Here is a 24,498-nt window from a genome sequence, read left to right on the forward strand (position 1 = left end):
CCCTTGCACCTGACCTCAGCGGCTGGCTGCTCAGGGGAAGGATGCTGTAGGGGCCCTGCCAGCTCAGCAGGGGGCAGCGTTACCCTAAAAAAAAACCTGAGGTGGCTCTTCCCCCTCCTTTCCTTAGTTACAGAACAATAAAACAAGGCCATTTTATTGAAAACTTTACTTGAAAAAATAAAATTCCAAATATCCAGGTGATACACAAACCCATTGCTGTGGCTTTGAGGCCTATGAATTGGTCTGTGACTTTTTTTGTGGTAGGACATTTGCACGAGTTGAACCTGTTTCCTAGGGCACCTTCAAGCCGGAGGTCTTCCCTGCCCTTGACTGAAAGGGTAGAAGAGGGCTAAGCAAGCCTCTGTGGGGCTGGGAACCTGGGTGAGGGCCGGCCAGGGCTGGTGGACCATAGCACTCATCCTCCAGGGCAGTGTTGTGACCCTCTTCCAGGAGGGAGAGTCGGGGGAGGCCGCAGGGTGGGTGGACTCCCCAGGATGGGTCTTCAGGAGGTAGATGTGATCTGACCCTGCAAACCGGGCTGGGACCACCTGTGAGCTGACGGAGCCCTGACCTTTGCAACCTGGGAGCCTGCTCTGGCGCTGGGCCAGGGGCAGTTCTGGAAATAAGAAAGCAGTTCTAGCCCCCTTACCTGTCTGGGGACTTCTGCTATGGGAGGGGAGATAACAACCTGCTTGGGGCTCTGGGTGCCAGGCTCATTCCAAAGGGCTGCTGAGGCGGGGCAGGGGCTGTGAGCCCCCCAGTTCTCGCAGGGAAGGCCCCTTGCTGGCTGAGGCTGGGCTGAGCTGGGCAAGGGCAAAGCCTGGAGAGGCTGACGTGTGCTCCTGGAGCCTTCTGGGGTCTGAGGCTCAGTCATCAGCCACGATAGAGAGGGCTCTGAGCTCGCTCAGTTTAGCCTCATTCTCCCGTTCCCGCTGCTCATCAGAGTGGCCAGGCTGGTCCAGCTGTTGGCTCAGGTCTCCGAAGATCTTGTGCATTTCAGAGTAGTAGACTACCTGGGTGGGAAGAGGGGCTGGTTGGCGGGGCTGGGCTCCTGGCCCCCAGCCCCACAGCATTGCCCCCTCTGGGCCACATTCTGGTCCCTCCACTGCTGCCCTCCACCTCAGCGCATCTCCCTAAACTGCATGGAAACCAGGGAGGAGTGAGCCACTGCCTGGGGTGGCAGTGAGTCAAAGGGCAAGGGAGGCAACGGATCCTTAGTAGGTGGGAGGTGGTGGTTGGGGGACAGCACAGCCAAGGTTGGGGCTGCGGGAGTGGGAGGTCCCTTGGCAGGTCTGGTGGGACCAGGGAACCAGGCACTGTGACCACAGCTCACTGCTTCACAGAAGTGAGGAGAAGCTGGAGGCTTGTGTTCATGAGGAGAGGGCAGGGCAGGCTCCCAAAGCCCCAAGGGCTGGTCTTTGGAAGGTGACAATGGTGACACTTCTTAGCCTTCCATTGCTTCCCCACTCGTGTCAGTGTCAATCATGCCTAAGGTGCTCGGCCCAGGGGGAGGATGTCAGGGACGGTGGGGGGAAGGGGGGCCATGAGTGACACACACAGGGCTGAGGGCTGCCTGGACCCAGGGCCTGAGTGGGCAGGACAGAGGCTTTGCCAGGGGAGGGGACAGGAGCCACTCTTGCCTCAGCCTCCACCTTGTGACAAATGAAAGTGCATATTTCCATCAAAGTGTTCCCCACTATTCAAAATGCCTACATTTTATCATCTCCAGCCCCAGGCTGTCCTTGAGGAAAAGGGCCTCTACTACTTAGAGACCCGGAGTGCCATTACCAGTGAGGGCGCGCCGCACTGCACGTGTAGTGGCAGAACCGAGGCTGACTGCTCCTGAGAAAGTGTCTCCCACTTCGAGCACTGAGGAGCTAAATCAAGGCTCTCACATCATCCTGTCACCTCAGGGCACGGGGCCTGGGCTAGTGCTGGGGGAGGGCAGGGGATGGCCTCCCCTCCCCTCCCCCAGAGCTGAGCTGCTGGCTGAGTCTTTAGGATGCTCACTTCTCCAGTGACTAATGGCAGTGCAGCTGAGGGAGGGGAGGCTGGTGCCAAGGAGGCAGCAACACCCCCGGCCACCCCGCTGCCTGGTGACAGGGCATCCCGAGCTCCCCAGCTGCTCCACCCTGGGCACGCTGAAGCCTCACCCCCTGGAGCTTCCTCCCCAGCACAGGATGGAGGAGGTAGGGCAGCCTGCAGGGGGCAGGGGCTGGGAACAGGGGTGGTGATGGTGTAGGAGGCACGGTGTGCAGGAGGGAAGACACAGGGCTCCTTAGACGCATGCCTCCAGGCCCAGGAGGAAGCTGCTTGAAGGAAGCCCTCACCTACAGGGCAATGCTCTGGGGCAAGGGTGGCTGTCTGCCTTGATTTACCTCAGCGACCAAGGACAAGATCACTAACAAGTCCCAGCCCAACATCAACCCTGCTCAGGGTTCCTGATCCCAAGTACAAGTCCCGTGGTTTTGGTGTGCTCTAAAGATGGCAGGTGGTGAGGCAGGAATCAGGCTTTTCCTTGGGTGCCTGTGATTGTGGACTCTGCAAGGAACAAGTGTCCACTAGGGGGCGCCAAACACCAAGACCAAGAGCTGGAGGGCTGGAGGTGGATGGAGACCTGATTTGCCTTTAGCTTTGTCACCTGGTGGGGACAGATGGGAAAGGTGGCAAGGTGCTGAGCACCTGTAGTCAGCTGGGGGGGGGGGCACATGTGGGGTAGACCCCCTGGCTTTGGCACCTCAGCCTTTCCTCTTTTACAAACAGGGAGTAATCCCTGCGAACGGCCTGAAGGATGGGAGGTGAAGGGGGCAAGGAGGGCAGCAGCTACACCCATCGCACCCTCGCGTCCCTACAGCCCTGAGTGGCAGGAGACACAGGGCTGGCTGGCTGCCTGGCCCCAGTGCTTCCACTGGACACTTGCCTCCACGCCCCACCTGCCTCTCCTGCTGCAAGGTGCACCATGGCTCCGGGCCCCGGGCCTCGAGTGTGGCTCTCCTCCAAGGGTCGCTGAAAGTCCAGATACTCTGATGTCCCGCCAAAGGAAGAGGAGTAACTAGGTGGGGATGGGGGGGTGTAGGGTCCTCAGAAAAGGGACTTAACCCCATAGGTCTCTATCCCTGACTTCCTGAGCACACCAGGCAAAGAACCTGCCCATCAAAGTGAGGGGCTGATGGTGCAGCCTCATTTGTTCTTGTTGCTGGGGTGAAGTGTGAGCAAGAACTTGAGGGAAGAGCTGTTGAACAAGAAACCTTGTCCTACGGTGGGACCAACCAAAGGGCAATGCAGGAACAAAACCAGAAATTGCAGCAACTGACCAGAAGCCCCTGGCTCCCTTCCTTGGGGGCAGCGCCGGGGCCAGGCTGGGTGGCTGTCATGGCAGAGAATGGCTGCAGCCCCTTCCGGTGTGGGGAGCTGCAGCTGCTACAGGGTGTGTCTGCAAAGCCCATACTGTCTCCAGAGAGGAAGTGTGGGGCCAGCCCTTGGGGCCCAGGGTGCGGGACTGCGTTACCTGCGCTCGGATCAGGGACTCGAAGCTAGGCTGGAAGTAGTCGAGCCGGCTGTTGTAGAACCGCGGCATCTCATCCAGGAGCTGCTTGTTCTTGGCCTCAAAGTCCTCCCGCACAGGCCGCAGCTCTTCTCGGGCCTGGGGAGCAAGAGCCTGGCTATCAGAGCCTCCAGTGGCTCACCTGGCCTCCCTGCTGGGGGCCCCGTGCGTGTGCATGTGTGCACAGGGGCTCAGAAGACCAGGTGTCTTGGTCCTACAGCCCCTGGGCTGGCCCCCAGGGAAAGGGGGCCCTGCGGCCCACTGTCCACCCTCGCTCTTGGGTACCTGGTGGAGTTTGGCCAGCACTGGCCCTGTCTTTTCCTTTTCCTCGTACTTCTCCACCTTGGCCTGCAGCCTCCTGTAGTCCTGCAAGGCCTGCTCCCGCCGTTTCACCGCCATGTTGAGGCTCGGGAAGACACTGCCGAACCTGCCGACACAGGTGGGTTGGATGCAGCCCGCCTGGCGCTGCAGGCTGGCAGCTCCTCGCTCACTCAGAAACACATACTGAGTGCCCGCCCGCTAAGTGCCAGGTCCTGTTCTGGGTCCTGGGGGTTTTGCTGTGAATGAGGTGGGGCCCTGGCCCTGGGGAGCTCGCGCTGCTGAGAACCTGTCTAGGGGTCAGGCCCGGGGAAAGAACACGGGGCCATGCCACTGGCCTGAGCAAGACACAGTGGGTCATGAATTCATGAGGCCACTTATGCTGCCACTGCCCCCACCCCCAGCCCCACACTAGAGAGACCTGTAAAAGGGCATGGCAGAGCCGAAGACTCCGTGGAAGTCATCTGGCCAACATCTTCCTTTTAAAAAAATGAAAGAAACTGAAGCCAGAGAGGACATGACATATCCAAGGTCACAATTAGGCAGTGATGGTCCAGAAAAGAACCCAAGTGTCCTAGTTCTGCCTGGCACCTCCCTACCATCTCAGATGCCACCAGCAGGTAACAGAATTGCCATCAAAACCTCCAGTGGCAATCCTTCATAAGGTATATGCGTGTCCTATCAGTATGTTGCACACCAGAAACTGATGTAACATCCTATGTCCACTATCCTTTAATAATATTAAAAAAAACTCCTTTTCATAAAGAGGTTTCTAACAAGCCCCAAAGCCCCTAACAAACACATACCCCCTGCTGTGGGCTCACCCTACTATCGGACCACAGGGAAAGCAGGGTGCCTCTGGCCCCACCTCTGAAATGGCCCAACTGCCCCACCAGGGGTGGAGGTTGATAAATGAGTGCTAGAGGAGGCAAGGCAAGCCTGTGAGCAGGACTTTTGGAACAGGACGGGAGAAGACAAGGCGGGAGGTGCTACCATGCAGCTGGTGGAGACCTGGCCATGCCACAGAGGAAAATGGCAGCATGGAAGGCCTTCAGGGCCGAGAAGCCCAGGGAAAGTCAACTCCTCCTGGTGCAACCCAGGGGAGATGAAGGGCGGGGCAGGGCAGCTGCTGGTTTCAGCCTTGCACTGCACTCTCGGAGCCAGGAGGCGTCTGGGCTCCTGGGTTGCCTTTAGGTAGTTCAGATATCACACGGAGAGTGATTTCCAAGTTGGGCTCTCAAGAGGACATGACCATGAATTTGGTTTTTAAAAACCTCAACAGCCCTGGCTAGTATGGCTCAATGGATTCAGCAATGGCCTGTGAGCCAAAAGGGTGGCTAGTTGGATTCCCAGTCAGGGCACACGCCTGGGTTACAGGCCAGGTCCCCCGTGGGGACGTGTGGGAGGCAACCAATGGCACACTGATGTTTCTCTTCCTTTCTCCCTCCCTTCCCCTCTCTCTAAAAGTAAATAAATAAAACCTTTAAAAAAAAAGCCTCAACAAATCAAGAGTACACGTCATGTAAGGGTAATGAACACTTCTGCCAAAGAATGCAGAATATAAACTTGACTACAGCATTAACAGCCCCAAATAAAACTTCAGACCTGGGCAGTCGATTCTGATGAGAAAGGGGACTAAAGCAAGGCCTTCTCGCTTAGTGGACACCCACAATGGGCTCACCCCTGCCTGGAAATGCGAAGCGGGTAAGCCCGTGCAAACGTCTCTGAGGCCTCAGCCACATGCCTCTTCACCCAGTAATCAAGTTGATGCTTTTGAATGACTGCTCTGCCAGGCAGACGGTGGAGGCCTCCTGGGTGCCAAGTGCACTGGCTGGGGGACCGGCCGCCTCTAGGACGCAGGGTCCCTGGGGTAGGTCTGAGCAGGCGAGCCCCTTGAGAGGAGCTGCGTGCACTGCTCTGGCCCCAGGCGGCTGCTCTGCTGGCGTCTGTTGCTAGGGGAGCCTGTCCCCTCCTGGGAGGAGTGTGACCAGCAGTTGAGAGGGAGCAGGTGCTGCTGGGCCCGACAAGCCATCATGCCATCTCACTGTCCACCCCAACTGGACTGGGGGCCACCAGCAGTCACCCTGGTTCTCTCGTGAGAAGCAGCCTGCTGCCTGGGTGGCCCCGGCACCTGGGCCTCTGCTGTCCGGGACGAGCAAGGTGTGGATCCGGCGGTTCCAGATTTCCACGCACTGCCAGGTGACCGCAGTGGCTGTGCCGCAGGACGCCACCTTGGCCTCCTGGGAGTGAGACCACCTGTCCTCTGTGAGGAAGAGGTGGCTGCGGCGGGAGCCGCTCGCTGTTGCTGTTAGACCCTCCAGGAAAACTCCTTCTTCGCTGTGATAACTTCTGCCTCCCCCAGCAGTGCCCTTCAGTCAAACCACGAGGCCACGGAAGGCCCAGCTGACTTACTTCACTGTGCACAGCTCACCAATCACCTGCACTCAGGTGGCTTTGGCCCCGGCTTAGGGACTCCTCAGGGGTAAGGGCAGGTGTTGCTCTTGTCGCAGTGAAGTGGGGAAACCAGGGTCAGGCAGGGAAGATCAGACGGTGTATTCTGAGTGGCTGACAAAAGAGGGGGGGCTCTGCAATCCTGACTCTGGGTTGCTGCCCACTGAGGCCCGACCTCCCCACTGTCTACTTCCAGGCACCAGAATGGACTTCGCCAGCCCCGCATGTCGGGTGTGTAAACAGTGCGATGCTGTGCGAGGGGAGGGTCTTGTCTGGCAGCAGGACCCCGTCCCTATGTGGGGTGCTTTACTGCTTTCCTCTACCTTCAGATCATGGGAGGTAAGTTAGCAAGGAGGTGAAGTCGAGCACAGGCTGGTCCCCAGGGCCTGTGTCCTCCCAGATGTGCCCCCAGGGGCTCTACAGAGTACCTGATGGCTCACCTAGCAAGAGGGGGACCAGCTCTCCCTGAGGTGCGAAGTCCCCACTTTTACCAGGTAGGCTGCCACAGAGCCAAGGCTGGGCTGCCAGGCCCTCTGCTCAGTGCCCCGCTCCCCCCTCCCGTGTCATCAGAAGTGAGGGGAACAGGGAGTCTCTGTGCTGGGGCCCCAGGGGATCCTCAGCACTGCATGTGAGGCTCAACTTGCCATTTCGGCCCTGGACGCCTCCCTCCCCTGCTGCCCACCGGCCGTGCTGCTCCAAGAGTTTGGGTGGACGCTCCCTTTCCTCAGGCAGGAAAACAGACTCTGAGGAGCAGGCCCTGGCCAAGGTCATGGGTTGGGTCGGGGCAGGCGGGGACTGCGGGTCCAGCACTTCCCCGGTCCGCTGCGCCATGCCGCCTTGGCAGGTGTCCTAGCGGTCCACTTCCTTTCAATGCCACCCTGGCTTCCGCACTAGATCCCGGCGCCTACGCTCTGTCTATCCTCAGAGATGGGAGGACGGGGCTGGGCCTACACCAGGGACTCGCTGAGGCTCTGCCCACAGTGACTGCTCATTTCTTGCCTGTCCTAAGGTTCAACAGCAAATTCTCTCCCCTGGGCAAGCCTGGGGTGAAGAGGCAGTGAGAGAAGGAAGAGGGAAAGGGGGAGGCAGATAGCGGCCGGCTGGGTGGTGGGCTGAGAGCAGCCGGTCCCTGTGGGGAATGCCTGCCATTCCTCAATCTGTGCCCACACAGCCGGCATCTTCCACCCACCAGGAAAGGGAAATTGAAAGCATCCCCATCCGACCATGTGAACACAGCCCAGGGACTGGGGGATTAGAGGCCGAGCCCCCTGGGGGGAGGCTGGGGGCGGTGGGGTGGCCATGTGGCAATGTTCTTCATCAGAGGACAGGAAAGCTGCAGTTTCCTGTTTCCGGTGCTGGGGTCTCTGGGAGCTTTTCTCCTGGCAAGAGGAGGCAACAGGCAGTGCCGGTTTTCTGTGGTTAGGGGAGATTGTGTGTCTGCTCGGGATGCACAGCAGCCAGCCCAGGGAGCTGGGCAGGCCCGGGGCTCACGCAGAGGTCAGCAGATCCGCTACGGAGATGGTGCCCGCCCCCTCTGCCATTCACCCACCTTCCTGGCAGGTGGTGGGCTGCTGGGTGGTGAAAAGCAGCCGGGATTTCTCTGCACTTGGCTTCTGAAGCCCAGCATCAGATTTCAAGGCCGCCTCGTTGGTTGTGAATCAAGACAGGAGCCAGTCCTCTGAGCCGGTGTCCCCTGCCTAGCTCTGCCAGCCATGGGTGTACACGCAGCTTCTGTTGCACCCCCGGAGGACCCTGTGAGCAGGGTCTGCTCTGCCCTTGGTCCTTCCCAGCCTGCTCTGAACTCTTGGTCCTTCACATCAGAATGCCGAGAGCCCTGGGTGGCCTCATTGGCACCCGGCTGCTGCGCACACGGCCCTGTGACCTGGGGCAGAGTTATGGTTAGGGCCAGGGCCCAGGGAAGGAGCAGGGATGCAGGGAGAAATCCCTCCTATGCCAGATTTAGCCTCCCCACCATGGCTGAGCCTCCAGGCAGCGCGGCTGAGACAGAACTCTCCCGATACTCACCCCTTAGCCCTGGGCAGTGCTCAAGGGGCTCGACAGCCCCAGCACTGGGGCCAGAGGTCAAACCTGCTCTCTCATCTCCCTCCAGGCCGTGACCCAGCCTCACAGTTATTAGCAGAGCCTCGGTGCCTGGGCCTGGTCAGGCCGTGGCCAGGGCCCACCACGGAGAGGTAATCAAGTGCAGCTGCCGGGCTGAGCGGACCTTTCCAGGTCAGAGGCTGCCTGGGAGAGGCCAGGGAAGAGATGAAGTGATTCGGAAGCTTCAAGGCAATGCTCACCCCTAGGGGGCCCGGGGAACAGGCCGTCTGATCGCTGCCCAGAGCCTGCCTGACAGAAGAACTTCTGACCCCGACAGGTCACGAGTTAGGGGTCTTCCCAGGCAGGACCCCGGGCCGCACCCTTCCCCATGTGCAGCCTCCCCCACATTTCAGAAGCCTAGAGCTTCAGGCAGCTGCTCCCCCTGATCGGCTGGGGGATGAAAGGCCTTGCCCGTCTCCGCGGAGGGCTGGCCACGAGCCTCACTGGCTTAACTCAGCAAGGTCCGGCCCCACTGGTCTGCCATCAGGGACAAAGGGAAAATGGCAAAATGGCCACTGGAGCAATGGCTGCTGCTTGTAGGGTCACAGGTGCCCTGTGGCTACCAGGAGTGTCAACCCCAGGGCCACAGGTCATGGAGCTGCTGCCTGCTGTGCTTCCTGTCAACCCCATGTCTAAGGACAGGCTGCTAGAAGGGAAATTCAGTCTGCAGGCGAATAAGGGCCCTGACCTAGTTCCCCGAGTCCCGGGGTCCCTGATGGCCTCTACTCACTTCTTCAAGGGTTCAATCACTGTCTTCTGAATCTGGTTCACCTGTCAAAAGGAAAACCCAATGACATCAAAACCGGGGGAAGCCAGACTCTTCCTGAAGTGGGAGGCTCCAGTTCCCGAGGAGAGAAAGGGTGACAGACAGGGAGAGGACCAGGGCAGCACAGGTGAGGTGGGCACCCTGAGCAGGGGTAAGGCAGAGATGATGACGAGGAAGCCTGGAGGGCAATGGGAGTGCCCTGTCCTTGTCCTTGGGAAACCCTTCGCCTGCCTGCTGCCAAGGCTGACAGTGGCCCTGCTCAGCGGGGTGGCCAGTCATGTCCTCGCTGGAGTGATGTGAGCTCGTGGGAGCCACAGCGAGCAGGTCCACCGGGAAGAGCTCCCAGGACTTGGGCACGCAGGCCTTGGGGGCTGAGGGCGCCCCGAGCGGGGCCTGAGCCCTTTATATAGATGTCCCTCCAGACAGAGCCATGAGTCAGGGAGACCTAGACCCCAGTCACCTTTTCCTGGTTGAAGGCGTCCATCCGCTTCATGGCCGTGTCCAGGGCGGTCACCATGTTCAGAAAGTCCTGGTCTTGCTCACAGAGGGGATTGGAGAGCAAGTCCAAGGATATCTTCACAGCGGATTTGGACATGGCTGTAAGAAGTCAGAGCTCAGTGACCCTGCGAAGGCACTGGCTTCCAGGCCTTGTTGCTAGGGCTCCCTGTCGTTCCTCAGTCCAGGGCCTGCATCCAGGTGACCCGCACCCACGGCCAGGCCACACAACCTGCAAAGTGCCAGAGAGCACCAGACACTAGTCCTTACTGCATAATGCTCATTCCTGACCATCTGATGCTGCTCTGGATAATGTTTTGGGCACCTTTACCTGTGGCAGTGACAATGTTCCCAGCTCTGGGTTATAACAAGCTCATCTGGGTAGGAAGCTATAAGAAATGCAGATGTCTAGCTGCAAAGTTCTAGGTCGGGAAGTCTGGAATCCAGGACTATGCATCTCAAAACACCTGTCCAGGAGGCCGGGAGGTGCAGCGTGGCATGGGAGCCAAGTGTGGCACAGCTCGCTGCAGCAGGGGCCGGCTACTGTGAGGAGCGGGAGAGCCCAGACTGTGAGCTTGCAGGCCACATGGTTCCTGTTGCCACGACTCAACTTTGCCTCAGACGACACCTAAAGAATGGGTGTTCCGATAAAACTTTATTGACAAAAGGAGGCCAGGTCTGGTGTAACTAGGCAACCCCTGGTTTCAATGATACACAGGAGTAAGAAAGGAAGCAACAGGTCACAGCCCGTACTAGAAAGGCAGTGGGGGACGATAAAGATGCCATCCAGGTAACTCAGAAGTAACTTCAAAACAAATAATAGATGGTCTCCAAAAGCAGCCCCTTGGCTTTCGGCACACATAGTTTGGAGCCGCCAGGGCCAGGAGGGAGGGCTGTCATGTTCCGACGTGCCCATGTCCTCGGATTGCACCACCCAGGGCTCCGTGGCATGGACCACAGGAGCCAGCACGCCACCTGGCTGCGCCCGGGCAAGGGGTGAGTGGGGATTTGCTACATGAAGAGTGACCTCGAGCCCCTTCTCAGGGACATCTGCTGGGCATCTATGAAGTGCACTTACTTCAAGCCAGCCCTGAGGTGACTGAGGGAGGAGGGCATCCACCTGTGCCCACCCAGTCCAGCCCGAGGGATGGGCCACCTACCCAGGTCGGCATCGGCGCTCTTCTTCATATCCTTTTGTAGCCTCCTGGTCTGCTCTTCTAGCCTGCAAGGCAGGGCCGCGGGCTGGGACCTGGCCTCGCCAACTGGCTTTGGCCCTTTCTTCCCAGCTACCTGAGGGAAGCCCAACCTGATTCTCTGAAAGGCCTGCCAGGAGGACAAGGGGCCCTTCTGTGGGGACGTTCCCACTGACCAAAGGGCCACTACAAGCTCTGCATGAGGCCAGGCATCCAAAGGTTACGAGTTAACAGCTGTCACACAGCTAATCAGCTGGGGGACAATTTGTCGTAGGTGGTGAGCTGAGCTGTCTTCGGCCCCCAGGGTGGTGATGGGCCAGCAGACGAAACCTTGCGGGCAATGGGACCTGGCAGAAGTCCCCTGCCCTCTCCAACCCCCACCGCCCCCTCCCCCGCGCCGTGGCACTCACTGCTGCAGCTTTCCATACTCCCTTTCAAAGTCTCTCTCCACCTGCAATGAGAGCGACACCTCAATCAGTGGAGAAGTAACAGCACGCTGGAAAAAATCTACTGGCCTCCCGACACTGCCTGCATGCCCTCCCCCATCGACAGAAACACCATCCAGGTCCTGCAGGCACCAGCAGGTCACCAACAGCACAGTACCCTGTGTTCCCAAACTAATTAAGTGTCTAGTGAGGGCCAGAGGCTGGCTTCCCAGATGTGCCAGCCAGGCAAGTACCAGCAGATTACCAGTGGGCCACGGCTCAGCTCTCCCACTGCAGGGAGTGAGGCTCACCCTCCTCGCCCCCCCACCACAGGTGAGCTGCTCAGCCTGTGACTGGCGCTCAGCCAGGGCTTCCCAGGGGGTAGAGGAAAAGGGTGGGATATGGACTTCAGTTCTGTCTCTGCCACTCAGCAGTTCTGAGGCAAGGCCCGGGCGAGTCACCTCCATGGTCACAGGTCGTACCGCCTGCTAGCTTCAGGGTACAGCAAGAAAGATCACGTGTCCCTGCTCTGTGCGCTGGGATGTACCAAACACAGATACTAGAACTACCAACTCCGGCCAGGCTCTCTTAAGATCCTGATTAGTTAGTTATCAGATTTCCACAATGCCAGTGATATTTAAACCAAACTGTGAGTCCTGGACCTAATTCTGCCACCTACATGTCAGGTGAAGTCCAGAGAGTGACTTGCACGTCCATGGCTGAATTTCCCCATCTGTGAACAGGGGCCTCAGCAATGGCCTCAGGTCAGAGGCCTGTGAAGCAATTGACAGCTGAGAGCCTAAAGGAGGGGGACGCGAGGGCAGGCAGGAGGCTTCCCCTTCCATCCCTTCCAGGACTGAGCACTCCTGGCTGCCTCGGGGAGCTCCAGGCTTGAGGCACTCTGGGAAGTGAAACCGGCTCCATTCACCGAGTGCGTCACGCAGGCTCACAGGGTCGTCTTCACCGCCCACTCTGCCGGGGGCAGGTGCACCCATGGCCCTCATGGTACCGAAGAGGTCATAGGGACAGAGGTGAAGCCACCTGTGCATGGGCACACACTACGAGCAGCCAAGCACCCAGGCCTGTGCTCTAAACCGTCACACCCCCAAGAGGGGAAAGGAGTTTGCTGAGGAATTAAAGCCATGACCTAAGAAAGACAACTTCTGGGCTGCGCCCGAGACCCCTGCCAGTGAGACCCCTAAGTCCTGATTGCCCCTCGGGTTACAGGCTGAGGTCAGGGAGTACAAATCTGCAGCAACTGTCAAAGCCACACTGCTCTTCACCACAGGCCCTTCCATCGGAGGCGCCCCACGAGAGAATATTCTAAACCCCATCAACCTCGCATGCCGCGCTTGGACGTGGGTGCGCTCAGCACGGTCTCAGACTGGCAGGACATCACTCGGGCCGGTACCTCACGTGATGCGTGAGGAAATGAAGCCCAGAGAGGGGATGGTTGACATAAGGACGCATGGCTAGTGAGTGGCAAAATGAGGCCGGAATTCAGACTCCTAGTTCAGGCCTTTTATTATTTGTTTTAAACTGCATTCATTCAGCCCTAGCCGGCATGGCTCAGGTGGTTGGAATGTTGTCCCATAACTGTAACTGAAGGGTTGTGGGTTCGATCCCCAGTCCGGGCATGTAGGGGAAGCACCCAATTGATGTTTCCCACTTCCTTCCTCCTCTATCCTTTCCTTTCTCTCTAAAAGCAATGAAAAAATGTCCTCAGGTAAGGATAAAAAAATAAACTGCATTCATTCATCCCACAAACATTTAAGGAGCACCTATTAAGAGCAATGCATTCTGCCAAGTGCTAGGGAGACCCCTGATGAATAACAGAAATATGGCCCTGGGGGATGATCTCACACACACACGTGTCACTGTAACCCCTGGGAAACCCTGTGGAGGCCGAGGGTGCTACACTGAGAGAACCATGAGGACCGACTCAGCTGAGGTCCCCAGGGTGCGACAGCGTGCCACCTTCCTCATTTGAACCAGAAAATTCAGAAGCAGGAACACACACGGTCTTTCCTTTGTCCTGCGATCCTGGCATTTAGAACCTTGTACCAAGAGCAGACCCGCTCTCTCCATCTAGGAAGCCAACATTTTCATCACCTCCTTCCTTACGATCCACCAAAAGCTACTCTTAAGGAAAAATTCAAAATTCACTCCCACTAAAGCATATGGACTGGATAAGCATTTAAAGTGTTACCCAGCACAGGGGGTTTGTAGTGGGGCAGGGATCAGTCCCAGCCAAAGGCCTCAAAGGCCTCCTGGGTGAGTGCGACAGGGAGATCTGTTCTGGGGCAAAGGGGCTCTTCAAAGGCAGCGCTGAGGTTGGTCTAGACCTTTCTCCCACAGTGCCGGGAGGAAGGGGGGTGGGGAGAGGAGCTGGTAGGGATGGGTTACCACATAAACTTGTTACTAGCTATAGAGCATCGCCTAACACTTCGAGTCTCAGTTTCTTGCCTAGTAAAACGAGGTATTTTATTTGGCCTCACCCCATGTAAATTTCAGGGGCTGACAAAGAAACGGGGTAACGGTGTCCCGTTCACCTGCTGGTTCCAAGGATTCACAGAAGTGTATGTGGAGTGCAGGGCAGGGAACCTGTCTGTGGCCATGTTGGCCATTCCTCTTCCACACTGGGGTGGCGAGAGGACCAGAGCAGTTTGGGGGTGCAGACTGATGTGGGGCCCTCTGGCAGAGAGGAAAAGCAGCAAGGATGCCCCTAATTTCGGCTAAGCCTGGAGTTCTGTTTCTGGGGGGCTGTACTGGGCCTTTCCCCTCATGGGAAATCTCCTTTCTACTGTGTAGGATGTGAGCAGAGTCTTTTTCCCCAAAAAGATGAAATTAAAATTAAGGAGGTCTTGGCCAGGATGCAGTTCTCCTGAAGATCAAGAACACAGAGCAGGTGCTCTGAGAGGGGAGGCTGGGCCTGGGCCCAGCCTCTGTCGCAATCCCTGAGTGCTGGTGTGTGTGTGTGGGATGTCAGAGAACACCTGGCCCTCCTGGCTGGGGCTGCTTAGACTTGCAGAGAAGGGCTGCAGGGTTCCAACTGGGCTGCATTGTTCTGGTTGATGAGAAACTCGAGGGCTCACACTGGAAGTTGAGAAGCATGTTGGAATGAGCTTGGTCCTTCTACTTTATGTCCCTCAAAGCCATCTGACAGCCTAAAAGAAGGTCATGAACATTTCACCTCCTCTGTCCTGGTAGCCAGGTGTGGGCTGCTTCCATAGCTCACAGTCCCAAGAACTCTCTCCTCCACTGGGAACAGAGCAGAGGGGACACCACCAGGACTAGCCCCTCAGATGGGGAATGAAGGGACACCTGGGCTCTCACTCCGTGGTCTATCCATTCCGAGAGAAAGCGCCAAACACAGAAGATCTGAACATCTTTGAATGCTTGATGCTCTGCCAAAAAGGCAGCTGGACCGCAGTCAACAATGCGAGTGTAAACACATGTGCACGACTGAGAGCGGGTCGGAGCGGGTGGTGGCCGGGGAGGTTAGCGTCGGGAGAGTCGGGCTGGATGCCCCTCGGCTGCTCCCTGCCCCCAGCATCCTAGCAGGCTCAGGGGGTGGGGGCGCTGCACGGCTCAGGACTCACTCCCCAGTGCTGAGGTCGGCTGGCACCTTACAGGCACAGGTACTTGTTCACTGAGTGAACGGGCTGAGTCCCCACCCAAACCCACCCTCCCGGTGAAGTGAAGAGGCGGCCAGCGGAGGAGCCCTCTGTGAGGCCACTTGGCGAAGGCAGCTGCCCGTGGCACGCTACAACAGGACAGCGATGAGGCTGCCAGCCCTCGTCTTGCCCATGGAAATCTTTCTCCAGTGAAGGCCCCGTGTGGTGGGACTCTGCCTGACTCCACAGAGGGCCAACCTAGCCAGGGATCAAGTGGGTCCCTCTGGGTTCGAGGCCCAGGGGCACCTTGCTTCTGAGCGCTCTCCCAGCTCCCCAGACTATGGAGGGGGTACAGCTTCCTCCCCACCCCACCCCTGCACAGGCGCTCCAGCTACTTTATGGGACTGCAAGAGTAGATGGGACCAGCAGAGGTTGGGAGAGGCAGGTCCTACTCGTTGGCTCCTGCAGAGAGCAGGCCGCTCTGGCCAGAACCTTGACAACGGCCACATCTGCGTGAACGGCCTGGGTGCGGGAGAGCCACGAGGGCAGCCACGTACACAGTGCTTTCTTTGTGCCTGACAGTTGGGAGCCTTGAGCCAAAAACCTCTTGAAACTCCCTGAAGATAACATGAACACTTCTTCCCATGACAGGGTGCTGTGACTTCCAATAACCCAAGCGGCCCTGTCTGCCCCCCTCCCTGAAAGTGCCTGGGCAGGAACAACAGAGCACATTCCCACTGATGGGGGCAGCTGCGAAGACACTGAGGCAACCACCCAGCCCTGGCCTGGCTGTGGGGCCAGGAGCGGCTTGTGAAGTGGAGAACAAGCCTCTGAAGAGGCAGGGTCTTGCTGCAGACACTTCAGTGCCACCTGGGAGGTAAGGGAGCAAACACCTCTCTTCTGGCCTACACTTCACTGCACTGGGGAATCCAGCCACCAGGACCGGCGGAGTCCTTGGTAGGTTGTCAAATCTTCCTGCAATATAGTGAGCGTTCACTAAGGCCTCGCCACATGCAGACACTGAGAAGTGCTTCACATGCATCACCTCGTGGGAGACTCATCAGACATCCATGACATAGGCCCTGGCGTCACCCTCACTGTACAAGGGAGAAAGCGGGGCCTCAGGGAGGGTAGGGAACTTGCCGAAGGCCCAGACAGCATGCTGGAGCCAGGATGGGAATCCAGGCAGGGGGTCTTCCCAACCTGCTTCTCACCCTCTCCTTGACACCCTATCTGTGAGGGGAGCGGGTGCCCCAGTGAGAAGACCCCAAGAGAGCTGTTGCAAGGAAGGGGCGAGGGCGCCAGGGGCCCACAGAGGCCCGCACATGTGCACAGCATTTCCTTCGCCTGCATCTGCCCTCCCCAGGGGAGGCCCTGCCGCTCCTAGACGAAAACACCTACAGACCTTTCTCCATCAGCAGACTCTGGCAAAGCGGCTAGAAACTGCATTCTGGGCTATACTTCTTTGTGGAGAACAAGCCCATCTGCATAAAGGATGGGGAGTCAGGAGGGTTTTTTATTTGTTTTGTTTTTTGGTAGTGAATGTTTGGAATAAAAGACCCTTTTCAAAACCACTTCCCTTTCAGATCTGCCCTGGATTAAACTCTGGAGACCCAAAGCCACACCTTCCCACTTCCTGTAGCCGGCTGGAGCCCAACACTCGCACGCCCAGATTCTTTGCGCCTCAAGCTGAGAGCCTCCACAGATGGTGAGCCACGGCATGGGAGGTAAACTCGGAGTCTGTCTGTGGCCAGCCTTTGCCTGGAAAAGGGGGAGGACCCTTTACCACGGGCCCATTTCCTTTTAAGTGACCTAACTTTGGACTTCCCAGAGACAGAGCCATTGGCCAGATGTTTGCTGAACCCCCCTCTCCGCCAACTTCTGAAGCTCTATCTTTCCTGCAGTTCCGAGTCCTGAGCCAAGTTCTGAGTCCTGGGACGAGGTCATTAAGACAAGGAGAACAGCCAGGGCTGCAGGGACCCTCAAGGGCCTCCCCTTGGCTTCCAGGAGCCAGCACGTCCAGAGATGCTCAACAGTTATGGCCTCCCATGTGAAAACCAAGAGCCTCGCTCAGAGCTGTGGGGGAGGGGGCTGGAGCGGCCATTCTTTGCTAGAATCCCCAGCCTTGGGAGACTTCACCTGCGTGAGGCAGCATGAAGCCACAGAGCAGGCACTGGACAGAGGCTCCGCCCGGAGGTCTGGCTCCAGCTGTCAGCATGTTTCCCAACCTTAGAAAGTCACTGTGACTCCATGCCTCGAGTCCTCGCAGGGACCAGCAGGGGGTTGCACTAGGTCTCTAAGGGCTTCCAGTTCTAACTTTCTAAGAAGCTATGATTCTCTTCCTCTCCCATTCTGGAGATAAAACAGGGACAAAAACTGTGAGCTTACAAGGGGGAAGGATTCAGTGATTTACCCCCGCCCCTGTGCTGAGTGACTCTGGGTCCTGGCTAGGAATGCATTTAGCAGTGGAGACAAATAGGCCCGGGATCCCGGGGAAGCTTCTTGGTCATTCACGTGGCCTGAGATAAAGGCCTGGGACATGTCCTTGGCCAGAGTCCCTGTCTCAGGCTCCCTCTTAGGGACACTCAGACTGATCCCAGAGATGGACTATCAGGAGCAGTGTGTTCCTTCTCGCCTGAGGAACCCACCTCTTCCACCCACCCAGGCTGAGCTGAAGAAGGACAGTGTCCCGGGACAGGAGGTCCTTGCAAGCCCCCGTCCATGCGAAGTTCTAGAGGTACACAACCCAGAATGGTAAGGCCCAGGTTCTGCCTCCCCAGCCCCGTAAGGGGTTGGGTCAAAGCTCTGGCTCTCCGCGAAGGCTGTGTGAGACAGAACAGAGTCTCAGAAGGAAAGAATAGGGCTACTCACTGTCTTGGGGACAATCTGTTTCTTGGGCTGCCCAATCTTGAAAGGAATCCTGTAAGACAAAGAGACAAAGAGGGGTGTTAGGAGCAATGGGGATATGTCCAAACAGAAGTGATGAAATACAGCCCCCCACCCCCCAGAAGGGTAAGGAACAGTGGCAGGGCTCACTCCCCGCCGCTCGTACCACGTGCCTGGTGGGTCAAGGACCGTCATCCTCCCATGTATAGTGTCAGACAGAGGGCCTGGGCACCACCTTCTGCCCCAGAGCCCCTTCCCTGACAGCCTGCTGTTTAAATGCACTGCAAAGGGGAGGGCAGGAACGGGAGGCGCTGTACAAATAACAGTCCCCGTAACTTGTGTCTCAAGGGGCTGCAAGGTCAGAAACTACACGTTGCTTGGATCGCTGTTATCCTTGAACACATGTCTTTAAAAATACCCTAAGAACCACGGATCTATATTAGGTGCGTCACTACTTCTCCACAGAGGGATAGACTGTGGCTCTGTAGGGCTGCCTCTATGGCTGGGGAAAGGTGACGAACTGCAGGGGCATTAAGGACCAGCCAGGCTGGGCTGTTTCCTGTGAGAACTGACAGAATCGAAATGCCGCCAACTCCTAGAAGAATGTGAAGTCCAGCCCCAGTCTGCCGTGAACTTGCCAGGGGGCCCTGCACCTCAGGCTCCCCACTTAGAAAAGGAGGGCAACTTGGCGTAAGGGCAGGGCCTGGCCAAGGAGTCGCTGCCTGAGCACCAACCCTGCCTCCTCTCCGCAGAGCAGGCTGCCCTTCGGCAGGCAACCTCTGCCCTCTGCCTTAATTTCCCACTCGGTGAGCTGGATAATCTGGAAACTTCCTTAAGGCGCTGAGCATTCTATGATTCTACAATTCTGGGAAGAAAAGCAGTGTGGCCAGGCTGGGAGGCAAACAGTGCGACCTGCCATCTGCAGATACGTGGACTTCACGTCCCCTCCCCGGGGAGGGGTGAGGTAGGCACCCCTGCGGTCAGTTCAGGACAAGGGCTACAGCAGGAGCCCCTCGGGTACAGCTTAGACCAGCACTCCCCTACTTTCAGTCTCTTCCATTCAAACCTCCCGCTCCCACGGCTGCACCTGCCCCCTCCATCTGGCCCCTTCCCTCCACACCTTCTCCGGGAGCCTGGCTTCTCTTGGCCCAAACTGACCAACACTGTTGCTAAACCCAGTGGTATAATTAACCACCGATAATAACCCCAGACAGTGATCTGGTTAGAGGATGGGCCGGCCTGAGTCACAGTGGTTTAAATTTAATTTCTGGAGGACATCCTGTTTATTGTTAACCCACCCCGTAATTTGGCAGTGTTAACCCTTTCAGGGCTGGCTGATTCACGTGGCTTCTGTAAACAAATAATCTCTGGCTATATAATTACCAGGGGGAAAGGTAAGCTACGGAACTGAAAAGGGAAGAAAACATAATACTGCTACTTCCCTTTCCCAGACCTAATGAGGAAAGGTTAAGGACAGATGAGCTCCTCGGTCCCCTCCCTGGGCCCCCAGTTGCGTGTGCCCAAATCAGATTACAGTGGACTGACATGACGGTGCTGGACAGTGAACTGCCCTCAAGGACCATTTTGGTGACAGTGCAGATGAGGTCCGAGTGGCATTGCGAAAAGACCGATCCTGTTTTGCACGAAGCACGTGGTGGAGTAAAAAGCTCTGGGCCGGGAACCAGAAAACCTGGTCTCGGCCTCTGACTAGTTCTGTGATCTGAACAAACGGCAGTCTCTCTGGAGCTCAGTTTTTAAACCCTAACACAGAGGAGTTGGAAGAGATGGTCCTTCCAGCTCATCTACAACATCAGTTCTAAACCGAATCTCCATTCTAAGAACATGGGGGGCAGGGTGAGCGTGCTAAAGACTTCTCAGCATGGCCTTCGACAGGATTCTAACTCGGGGCCTCACACTACAGACAAGGTATCAAGAAATTAGGAACTTAGAGTCCATTATTGGTGGAACCACAGCCTCTCTCTCAATCTTAATTTAGAACCACAGTATTTTTAGAACTGTAAGTTACCATAGAAATGGTAACCCATTTAGCCCTCTCCTTTTGCAGATGAGAAAGCAGATCTGGAGAGGTTCAGTGACTAGCCCAGGGCCATTCGGCCAGATCACCACAGAACCAGGAATGCACCGCTGGGGCTCTGACATCCAGTCCAGTTTTCTCTCTAGTAGTTTAATATTCGCTCACACGAATTTGTCATGCAGTTGTCCCTGGGTACCCAGTAGGGACTGGGCCAGGATTCCCTGCAGACACCAAATCCGTAGATGTGGTAAGTCCCTCAGATACCATGGTGTAGAACAGTGGCCCTCTGTCCACAGCTTCCCAGCCGTGGACGCCGCTGTCCACATGTGTGTGACTGAGCCCACGGATGTGAGACTGGGGTGCGAAGTGCCAACTGTGTGTGTTTTAAGAACTATACATGCTCATATGAGAAAACTTAAGAAATACAGAAAAGTATAAAAGAGAGAAAAGGGGGGGGGGAGGAAAAAAACCCCAAACAGTCTAGTCTCCTATCTAAAAGATAACCAACGTTATTATTTTGGTGTTGATTAGATTTCAAAAATTTGCATGAAGAAAAAAACCCGAAGCAAATATGCCAAATGTCGGTAGTGGTTAACTCTAGGTGGTGAGAGTATGACCACTGTTTTCTTCTTTGTACTTTCTGTATTTTTCAAATAAACGAAGAAAAATTCTTTGTTTTCTTTTCGACTACGAAAATAAGACCTGACCAGTGCCCAAACATGGAAAACATTGAAAAACACAAGTAATAAACACACACACACTCCCAAATAAGCAATAACCTGAACTTCAGTGTGTGCATACATGTGTACACACGTACACATGCACATATACATGAAAACAGAGCAAACATGCCATGTTTTTACATGCCAACATAGTTTTCATCGGCCTAATTTGAGAGTGACCTAGTGCTCCATTACACACCTGTACCCCTAGTTTTATTTTTGTAGCCCATGTTACTGGTGGTCACTTCCACTGTTCTGAATTTTTCTTCTATATTCTAAACAAAACACTCTAATAGTACAGCCTCTGTGCACACCGAAGATTACTACACAGGGTAAACTCTTAGGGTTGAAACTGCTGGGTCGAAGGATAGACACACGTTCAAGGCTTTGATATATTTGCCAACTGCCCTAGAGACACACTGAAACAGTTTGCATTTGTTAAAAGACAGAAACAGTTAACATTTTACCAGCAGTCATTTGGCCTGTTTATCAGGACTCTTCCTGGCTTGGGGCCTGCCTTGCCCCCTTGGACGTGTGTGTGTAAGGTACAGAAGCTTGCGCTGCGTGTGAAGTCGAATCCAGCGAAGTTCTCTTTTCCCTCACGATTCCTTCTTTTGGTGCCATCGTACTGGGAAAGACCTGCTCCCTCCACCTCAACATAAAAATCCACCTTTATTACTCTATTCCTTTCGTGATTTCCTTGTATCCATCTAAGTCTTACCTTTACCAGGTTTATACATGTGACTAGCTGAATGAGGCACCGGACTCCTTAAGTATGAGGCTCTAGCCCCCCCGAGTCTCATGTCTGAGGGGAGCACTGTCACCTGAGCTGGGTTTGCACCTTCAACAGCTGCACCTTCCCATCTCCACATAAAATGCTTGTATTGCTGCCTCCTGAGCATTAGGTTTTAGGCACCAGCTACTGACTTTTTATCTAGGAAGAGGAAGATTTAACTAAACAAGGAACCCTCTTCATGGTCTCCACTTCTGTAACACAAAGGCACATCTGCAACCGCCCTTCCTCTCGGCACAGTCCTATCGGGACGTGGTGAAGCAACACAAGGCAACTATCAGGAGCATAGCAGGACGCACTTTCCTTCTGCACAAGGCAGCCAGCAGACTCTTCGGCTCAGCCAGGCCCTCAGAAGACCGCAGTTCTGGCTGATGCACCCTGAACTGTAACTTTCAGAGTTCCCACGCCAGACCACCACTCTGAAATTCCTGACCAATGGAAACTAGTATTGGTTTGAGACACTAAATTGTGGGGCAATTTGTTACATAGCAATATATACCTAGTAGCACTGCATTAATTTTTTGTTTTCATTACAATTAGTAACTGTCACTTTTCTTCCACACGCTTGATTCTTCATGTAGTTCCCCTAATTCTATCTCAGTTGTCTAAATTTCCTCCCAATACATTCATTTCTATCAGGTATTCTATTATCGCCACTCTGGCCTGCTCCAGCCAGAGTGGGTCACCCCCACCGTGGGGTGCAGCTGGCCTCCTGGGCTCCCCCTTCACCTTCCTCACAGAGGTTCCTCTCCCTCTCCCAGGAATTTTGACATCTGGGATCTGTGTCTTCCTCTTTTTTGGTTTACTCCTCATTTGGGTGGAGAAACACTGGGAGAGGAGTTTTGAATCTCTGTTTACCAAGACACACTTTAGCCTGCTGTCACGCTGGTTAGTTTGACCGGGTGTAGAATTAGAGGCTGCATGTGATTTCTTCCAGAATTTCAAAGGCACTGCTTCACTGGAGCCTCATTTCCCAGCACCACTGTGATTTCCATCCTTTGGATGTGATGAGACCCGCTGTTCGGTTTCTTATGCAAGCTTGCCAGTTCCTATGTTCACGTGCCTTATGGACCTAATTTCATCCATCGTGCTGGGGTCCTCAACAGGACTCTTTCAATTTGGCAATTTATAATCTTTAGTTCCGAGATTAAAAACCAAAATTTTGTTGTTGTTGACCCCTTACCCCTACTTTCTGTTTCTTCCGAAATTCTTACAATTTTGATGCTGACCCTCTTTGGCTTGTCCTTTAATTTTCTATTTTTCAATGTTTCCTTATCTTCTAATACTTGTAAAGAGTTTTTAATTTCTTGTATGTTTAATTTCTGAGAGCTCTTTTTATTTTTCAGGATTTTTTTTTTAATGGTATTGTTTTTATTTCATGGATGCTTTATCTGAGGATCTTAATGATAGCTTCACAAAAGTTTCTTTTTCCTTTATAGTCTCAGTTTCCCTTCGAGTGCCTTTTTTCTGTTTTAGCCTTCATTTTTCATACTAAATACTTCCCTTGCATGTATGGTAATTCTTGGTTATCTGCTCACATGTACGATAGGGGACAAAGAAGCTGACTAGAAGCTGTGAGTACATGAATAATGTCAGTCTGTCGTGTAGGGTGATCTGGCCAAGCAGTTTTGTGGGGAACCCCTGATGGCAGTATCTAGTCTTTTCTCCTGGGCAGGTACAATTCCCTAGAGGGGATTCTTCCACTCGCATGACTTGGAAATAAAGGTCCAGCGCAGCAACCTGGGGGCTCAGTGAGTACAAGAGGCTGTATGAGAGCATACACTGCATGCGCTCATTCACTTCACCTTCCTGCCTTCGGAAGGGGCGTCCTGCCTTCAACTGTGCTCGACTGGGGGGGGGGGGGGGTCTGGGTTTTTGGGCCTGAAGCTTATACAATTTTGCATGTCCTCTTAAAGAAAAGGAATACAAATTACAAATATAAAAATAGGCATAGAAGTGAATGTTTAGACAGAGAAAAGAGCATAATAAATTACAAGTTATAAAAGCTGACAAATAATATGAACATCAGAGAATCACGAATAACCTAATATTTTTATTAATCATCTGCCTGACACACCTCTGTATTTATTTCCTTGAATTTTCTGGCTGCACAGTCTATGATTGCCTCTCCATGTGACACAGAGTTAGCAACACCATTTTCTTAGAGGAAAAAAAATGAATGCTAATTCAGTACTGGAAATATACAAATGTAATATAAATTTTAGGAATGCTGTAAGATTAGGAAAATCTCATGTTTCTTTCATAAATAAACTGAGATTTCAGGGCACATTTCAAATTTTCTTGTACAGTGACTAATCTTAGTGCTTTCTGCATTAATGCGCAACCAGTGTGTCACTGGTGTCCTTGTAGGAGGGAGTATCATGAGTTCTTTTTTTCCCCCTCTTTTTTTGATATTGTTTTTTATTTTTTAAATTATACTTTATTGATTATGCCATCATAATTGTTCTGATCCTCCCCCCCCCGTGCCCACCCAGCACCCTCCACTCCCTCAGGCAATCCCCGCTCTTTGTTTGTGTCCATGGGTCATGCATGTACGTAACTAACTGCTTTTCTCTTGCTGCTTTTAAGATTCTCTCTTTATCTTTAACCTTTGGCTTCTCCATTTCCTATACTGTACTTTACATCCCCATGGCTATTCTGTAACTACCTATTTGAACTTATTTTTTTTTAGTATTTTTAAAAAGATTTTATTTATTTTAGAGAGACAGAAAGGGAGGGAGAAAAAGGGAGAGAACATCAGTGTGTGAGAGATACATCAATTGGTTAGCTCTCACACACCCCAGCCCAGCTGGGGACCCGGTCTACAACCCAGGCATGAGCCCCAACTGGGACCTGAACTGGCGACCCTCTGAAGGCTGGTGCTCAATCCACTGAACCACACCAGCCAGGGTCCTATTTGTATTTCTTAATCCCCTCCCATCTGGCAACTATCAAAATGCTCTCTGTACCCATGATTCTGTCTCTGTTCTTCTTGTTTGCTTAGTTTGTTTTTAGATTCAATTGACAGTTATGTATTTATTGCCATTTTATTGTTCGTAGTTTTGATCTTCTTTTTCTTAAACAAGCCCCTTTAACATTTCATATAGTAATGATTTGGTGATGATAAACTCCTTTAGTGTTTTGGGGTTTTTT

At 54.5% G+C, this 24,498-nt stretch overlaps 1 protein-coding gene across 2 annotated transcripts in view; it reads right to left on the minus strand.

Moving 5' to 3' along the window:
* Nucleotides 1–154: 154 nt before the first annotated feature.
* Nucleotides 155–24,498, minus strand: part of BIN3 (bridging integrator 3) — a 40,619-nt gene continuing 16,275 nt past the window's right edge. Inside the window, exons 2-10 of one of the 2 annotated variants that reach the window (XM_053911307.1) lie at nt 17,781–17,829; nt 11,278–11,318; nt 10,835–10,896; nt 9,640–9,776; nt 9,144–9,184; nt 3,830–3,971; nt 3,509–3,643; nt 2,921–3,052; nt 155–1,013 (exon numbers count right to left, since the gene is read on the minus strand). In XM_053911307.1, coding sequence (XP_053767282.1) covers nt 867–1,013; nt 2,921–3,052; nt 3,509–3,643; nt 3,830–3,971; nt 9,144–9,184; nt 9,640–9,776; nt 10,835–10,896; nt 11,278–11,318; nt 17,781–17,829 — 886 coding nt within the window. In that variant the 3' untranslated portion in view covers nt 155–866. The remainder of the gene's footprint in view (nt 1,014–2,920; nt 3,053–3,508; nt 3,644–3,829; nt 3,972–9,143; nt 9,185–9,639; nt 9,777–10,834; nt 10,897–11,277; nt 11,319–17,780; nt 17,830–24,498) is intronic. The other variant, XM_024560908.3, reaches the window with a different exon arrangement.

This window comes from Desmodus rotundus, chromosome 9 (genome assembly GCF_022682495.2).
Source record: "Desmodus rotundus isolate HL8 chromosome 9, HLdesRot8A.1, whole genome shotgun sequence".
Lineage (NCBI taxonomy): Eukaryota > Metazoa > Chordata > Mammalia > Chiroptera > Phyllostomidae > Desmodus > Desmodus rotundus.